Source organism: Haliotis cracherodii, unplaced genomic scaffold (assembly GCF_022045235.1).
Source record: "Haliotis cracherodii isolate W230 unplaced genomic scaffold, xgHalCrac1.p SCAF_3, whole genome shotgun sequence".
Classification (NCBI taxonomy): domain Eukaryota; kingdom Metazoa; phylum Mollusca; class Gastropoda; order Lepetellida; family Haliotidae; genus Haliotis; species Haliotis cracherodii.
The window spans coordinates 6,798,409-6,805,504 of record NW_027266286.1 but is presented as its reverse complement, the minus strand read 5'-3'; the positions used below and the strand labels follow the sequence as shown (position 1 = coordinate 6,805,504).

The 7,096-nt window shown below is 41.4% G+C and overlaps 1 protein-coding gene across 1 annotated transcript; it reads right to left on the bottom strand.

Annotated features, from left to right (window-relative positions):
• Positions 1-5,352: 5,352 nt before the first annotated feature.
• Positions 5,353-5,757, bottom strand: LOC139475189 (uncharacterized). The gene has a single exon (XM_071258445.1). It carries the CDS (start codon positions 5,755-5,757, stop codon positions 5,353-5,355), a length of 405 nt encoding a protein of 134 aa, XP_071114546.1.
• Between the last annotated feature and the right edge of the window lie 1,339 nt (positions 5,758-7,096).

The following is a 7,096-nucleotide window of genomic DNA, read 5'->3' as shown; positions in this document are numbered from 1 at the left end:
TGAGATCCACGGGGTAAGTTTCCCTTAGTTTGATACATTAGCACGGGTGGGTTGGGTTGGGGCGTGTGTGTATGTGTGGTGGGGGTGGAGGGGGGGGGGGGGGGGGGAGGGGAAGCGCTGACCATGTCATTTCTCTCTGGACAGTAACAAAAATGGAATCTCACCCGAGTGCATGATTCAGGCAAGTTGTCGGCCCCTTTAATGCATACTTTCAACTTTAACTAACTTATATCATGCACAAAGGGGGGCACGGGTGGCCCAGTCGTCTTAGGCGCCGCAATTCGCTGTGCAGAGTTGCGTCCCTTGGGCACGCCAGAAACCTATGATTGTTGGCTCGAATCCCGGTTCGCCCCGATTATGTTTCTAGGTTTGTCAGCATCATACCCGTGCTCGTGGGTTTCACCGAAGTGGTAAACCTCTGAGACCTACATCAATTCGGGCTTTCCTCCAACATTAAGCTGACACGCCGTGATATAACTGGAATACTGTTAAAAGCGGCGTTAAACCCAACTCACTCACTCATGCAAATGTTTTTTGTATACGACATTCAATGATAAGTTCGATAGTTTTGTATTTCCTTTTCACTTCATCAGGCGCGATAGCGACTAGCTTTTCAGCGGACAATCGACATTATCAGTTCATACTAGCTTCCTCTTGTGTCAAGCTTAGGATTATTAGGCTATATTGGGATTTGTTTAATTTGAACCTTTCTGTGATGAATATATCCTGAGGTGTTTAACAAAGGAAAACCTCTACGAGTCGTTAGTAGTTGTTTTACACTGTCTAGGTTATTGATTTTCCTCTATAAGGGGCGGCGGGGTAGCCTAGTGGTTAAAGCGTTGTCTCGTCACGCCGAAGACCCGGGTTCGATTTTTTAGATGGATACAATGTGTGGAGCCCATTTTCAGGTGTCCCCCGCTGTGATATTGCTGGAATATTGCTAAAGGCGGCGCAAAACAGAACCCACTCACTCTCTTCTATAACCTGACTGTCGTGGTTGTTGTAGCTTGACAAGATCTCATTTATGCCCTGTTCCTGCCTTTCAAATTGCGATTACAGTAATCTCGTATCACATGCAGTGATAGGCTATATTTAGGCTTGTACGTCTTCTGATTCACACATTAAATCATGTTTCCTTTTGACGTGGGTGTTTGAAACTAAAGGGCTGGTGTTGAATGACACACGTACATAATTAATTGCCTCGGTGTCCATATGGTTCTGAAAGAAAAAGAAAAAAAAATGTCAAGTTGGTACGAAAACGCATGAAAGAACTTGGTATATGTTACATATGATACCACATGGTAGTATACGCAAGGTTAACCGAGGACAATCTCATCTTAAATCAGATCTTAGTTCTCGTTACCGTTAAACAAAGATCTGAGGACATCCCATTACGGGTCACGTCAGACTGACCTTGCGCGAACTTTGACTGACCAATGGAATGACCAATCAGAAGGCAGCTTTCTCGTGCCTTACGGCACTTATTTCAAATTGGCGACTACGCTTCGAACCATCTTTTGACAAATTCTCGATTACAAATTTGAAACCTGAACAAAAGAACATTCTGGAATAGCTACTAGATGGTCTAGATTGTATGGATTCAGTCGTTAAACCCGTAACTATCGTTCGGAATACGCCGTGTTTTCGATGTTGCATGATTAGAAATCACATTCCGACTGTCACTTTCATAATCTGGTAAGCGAAGCTCTGATAAGTCGGATGAAAGGTTTTTCTGACGTGACCCCTGATGGGATGTCTTCAGATCTTTGTTTAGCGGTTGTGAGAACAAAGGCATGATTTTAATGAGATTGAACCTAGGAAGAATCCTGTTAAATAAAAGCGACAAAACCTTTTCCATACTCACAAGAAATATCTGGAAAAAACAAAGTCGACCGTACGACTCCGACCACATCATGAGCATGTGTTTATGACATTCCTGCGTATCCTGCCCCACGGGTGGCACCCGTCACAAACACACGCAAAGACAAGCCAATTGCCCATCACGCATCTGTACCATCAACTTTTGACTCGACTCTGAAGCCTAAATACACGTTCATTCCTCTTTTGTACTGAATTTCAAAGCTCCATAAACATCCACACAAAAAGAGACATATTGTTGTGTCAAGCACATTACCACCACATCACTGTCTCAAACGTTAACCGTGATACAATCAAGGGAGGACGTCTTTCTTTATATTCACAAAACGTGTTTGAGAGAAATGGAATTAATATAATGTTGATTCTAAAAAACTCAGAGGACTTGCTCAAAATTGTACAATTTCAGAAGACAACCAGTTCAATTATTTCAAAACATTTGATTTTGCAACTTTGTGCACACATCCCATCTAACACAACAATTTAAGGGAAAACTTCATTTCTTGATCCATGGCAGCCATGGGTACATACCTACCTTGATAGGTTCAGAAACATTGTCCAAAGTGAAAGCAAATGCCATCTAAAGTTTACTGAGAAAACAACATGTGAAAAACTAGACTCCCTCAGTGATAACATCTATGTGAAATTTGGGGTAAGACATTTAGACAAAAAGTAGGCATCCCCATGGTCACTGCTTGTACTCCCCCTCTTGATGATCTGTTATTGTATGCATATGAATCAGAATGTCTGCTCGGATTGGCAAAGTCAAACAAGGTAATTTTGCCAAGAACATTAACTTAAGCTTCAGGTATATATCGATGATCTGATATTATTCAATAACCATGAAACAGCCAATTTATTTCCCTTGATTTACCCACCTGAACTGGAAATTATGGAGGCACGTGAGACCGCTTCATTTATTTAATATGTAGATCTATGCATAAATATTCAGTTACAAAACACTAAACACAAGACCGTATGACAAGAGGGATGACTTCACCTTTCCAACAGTAAACTCTCCCTTCATGTCGAGCAATATTCCTGCAGCTTCAGCCCTTGGTGTCTACATTTCACAACTTTTGGGTACAATTGAGCATGCTCTTTCTACCAGGATTTCAAAGAGCCTCACACAACTCTTGCCCAGAAGGTGTTTGATCAAGGTAATAACATCCAATGTCTCCGAAGAGTGTTCTTGGTAAACACGTGGAGGACATTTCCAAACTTGACGCATCTGTGACAAAAAGAATGACCGATGTAATTCCGTATGGTTGAGGACATTTATCTTCTATGAAGGATGGCAGACATTTTTCTTTGCTGTTACTGATTACAGTTATTTCGTATCACATGCAGTGACAGGCTATATTTAGGCTTGTACGTCTTCTGATATTAAATTCACACATTAAATCATGTTTCCCTTTGACGTGGGTGCTTGAAACTAAAGGATTGGTGTTGAATGACACACGTACATAATTAATTGCCTCGGTGTCCAAATGGTTCTGAAAGAAAAAGAAAAAAATGTCAAGTTGGTACTAAAACACATGAAAGAACTTGGTATATGTTACATATGAAATAATACCACATAGTAGTATACGCAAGGTAAACCGAGGAAGAATCCTGTTAAATAAAAGCGACAATACCCTTTCCATACCCACAAGAAATCTCTGCCAAAAACAGAGTCGACCGTACGACTCCGACCACATCATGAGCATGTGTTTATGAAAATCCTGCGTATCCTGCCCCTCGGGTGGCACCCGTCACAAACACACGCAAAGACAACCAATTGCCCATCACGCATCAGTACCGTCAACTTTTGACTCGACACTAAAGCCTAAATACACGTTCATTCCTCTTTTGTACTGAATTTCAAAGCTCCATAAAAATCCACACAAAAAGAGACATATTGCTGTGTCAAGCACATTACCACCACATCACTGTCTCAAACGTTAACCGTGATACAATCAAGGGAGGACGTCTTTCTTTATAGTCACAAAATGTATTTGAGAATAATGGAATTAATATAATGTTGATTCTTAAAAACTCAGAACTTGCTTGAAATATTGAAACGTGGCAGCCATGAGTATTTTGCCTTGAAACACACGTTCACATGTTTGTTCATCTGAACAGTTGATTTGCCTTTGCATGTGTTTTCGATGGGTGCTACAGCGGATGAGGCTGGATATGCTCACCTATATATATATATATTCTGTGGGATAGTCACTGTCAGTCAGCTTTTGACAGAGGAACTTTGACTTAGACTGAACATGGCGGTAGTCCTCGTTTCCGGAGCAGATCTTGAAAACCATACAATACTTCTTCACCAAACTTGGCACATAAATTTATATAGGTCTAGTGGAAAACTGGTGCCTTTTGATACTTTGGGATTTTTTAGATAATTATTTTTTGAGTTTCCATGGCAACGAATTTGACTTACATTGGAAATCACCAAACTTGGCACCGTTTTTTGAAAACCGTACAATATTTCTTCCAAATTTGGCACATATATAGGTCTAGTGCTAAACTGGTGCCTTTTGATAGTTTGAGAGTTTTTACGAATGTTTCCTTAGCAAGAGCATAACCCGTAAACCATTTACATATTCTGCAAAAACATCTACGTAGGGTTGTCTGAGAACCTTTACCATAATTACCTAATTGACATGTATACCACTTGACAAAGGAATTTGACCAAGTTATGTGGTGAATTATTATGAAAACACAATTTACAAGTGGCATCGCAGTGCATTGTGGTAAGATGAACAGTGGCACCCGAACCAGGGTGCCAGTAACATGAATCATGTCGCCCGAACCAGCCTACTTCCTCGCAGTGCATGCTGGTATCATGAACAGGGGCACCCGAACCAGCCTACTTCCTCGCACTGTAAGTTTGTTGGTGTGCTTGTTCTTTTGTGTTTCACAGAAACACATATCAATGATTACAGTGAAAGAGACCTGCCAGGATATCAAGTCTATCTTCGAGACACTACACATGGTATTGCTGTGTATGTTTTAACAAGTTTCAAGAACAGTGTCCAGCTATGTGATATAATGTCATCTCGCATTATTTAATACATTTCCTTTCTTGTTGGCAAGTTCTGCATTGCTTGTGTGTATGTTCCTCCAAAACTGTCATGGACACGGTTGACACGTTAACTTACTCATTTCATGCCGAAACTTCAGGATCTCTCCAAGCAGCATGAATTTGGACATGTCCTAGTTACTGGGTAACCTCCCAAAACCCCTACACCCCATTTCCCCTACTGCTTAAGACAACAAAGTTCACGGTCCATGGCACTGCTAATCGCTAGTCTGTTACCTATTTCATACAATGGAACAACCCAAGAAACACGAATAGATTGAGATAAATATTTAATTACAATTACGATATTATTCAAAATTCATAATACATTATAATAAAATGTTCATTTTTCAAAATTCATAATACATTATAATAAATTTCATCTCAAATGTTCAATTCACTCTTTATCCCAGCCTGAGGAGATGGCCAACCGCATCTAGAAACTGCATTGGGGATTTCACCTCTCTATTCAACTCATCCTTCAGGCGGCAGAGACGGTTCTCCACCTCTCTGTACACTCTCTTCCTGCCTCTTGGAGCTGCTCCAAAGTCGAGCTGTAAAATCTCAGCTCGTTCTGCCTGTTCCACCTTCCTGACTACCTCAACAAATCGGTAGATGTTGCCATGTCGGCGAGGGAGACCTCGGTTGAGTCGGTTATGAAAGCCTTCCAGGTTGTTGTTCGTCCTTGGACCTGTTGTACTGTGATGGTTCCACAGTGTTAGGGGGAATCGTGCTCCGTGGTCGACCCAGGTTGTGACGATGTAGTCGTTGAAGGCGACAGCTCTTGGTACATCAAGTGTGTTGTCCATTGCGTCAACCCACGTGTCCTGGATCTAGGGGTAGGCCAGCTGCTCTTCTTATCCACTTGCAGACTTCAGAATCTTCTCAATACGCGACAGCTAGTCCCAGATCCTGGATCTTCCTCCATATCGCCTGGCAGTAATGGAAGAAACATCCCTTCACATCGGCAGTAGGAAACACGACTTGGACAGCACGAATAGCAGCCATCTCAAAGTCTGTCTGGATGCATGACGGTGCAAGTGGTCTGTTTAGTCTCTGTTGAACTTCATTCTTGAGTAGCCTGAAGAGTCTTGAGTATGTGTCTGTCTGACGGTCGGGCAGTAAGGCGAAGATGAGGGGATAGGTCGTGGCTCCGAGTCTTGCATGGATGATGTACACTTGATTCCACAGTCCAGGGCAGGCAGTGAACGTTCCATCCATGTATAGAATCTCAGATGACTGCAAGGCCTTGAGACTCTCTAGACTGCCAAACGCCATTGTAATTTCTGAAAATTGTCTTCTCATCATACAGGCATCTTTCATTACACTTACATTAATTCTTTATTTTTAAACTTTCCTTGAAGTCCCCTAATCCCCTAAAGTTCTACCCCTTCATTTCTACTACCTCTACTCCAGACCTTAATCTCTTCTTTAGGTGAGTTCATAATGCCAGACAGGTAAATGTCGTGTGTTGTTTAAATTAATTGTAGGGGAACTGGGTTGTAGGGGAAATGGGATGTAGGGGTTTTGGGAGATAACCGGTTACTGGGGCTTTCAACTGTGATCTGAGTGAACAGCTGAAACTTGAAAATTTCTTTAATGTGCGGAAAATGACTCAACTTTTTCACTCTCCAACTCACAGTCTTGGAGCTACACTGGACTTGTTGTTTACTGATCATACCAGTGTTGTAGAATTCTAGACTCCAGTCAGATAATTGGTGCTGTACTTCTCATTACACCTCATGGTGACCCCTGCTCTCATTAATCTCTAAGTAAAGTAAAAACTACTTCTCTGATTATTGTTTAAGTAATAACACAACTCATTACAAATACAGTTACGTATTCTATCATCAATTGCATATGGCAAAACAACACCAGTAATAACTTTTCTAGTGCTGCAATTACGCCATTTACTAAAAGGTCCAGTGAACATAGTTCACAGGAGCTAATGCATTGCACACAACCGGACATGTCATATTGGCGGGGATATGAGTATTTCATGCTTGTTTGTTTTGCTTTGACCAACCACATGACCTAAGACCACAACATGTACCTAAGCAATTCACATTTTACAAGATTTTCCCTCAATTTTGCCCGTGATAGTCTTTTAGAGAAGAAATCTTCAAATGATCGCCCCACTCTTCATCG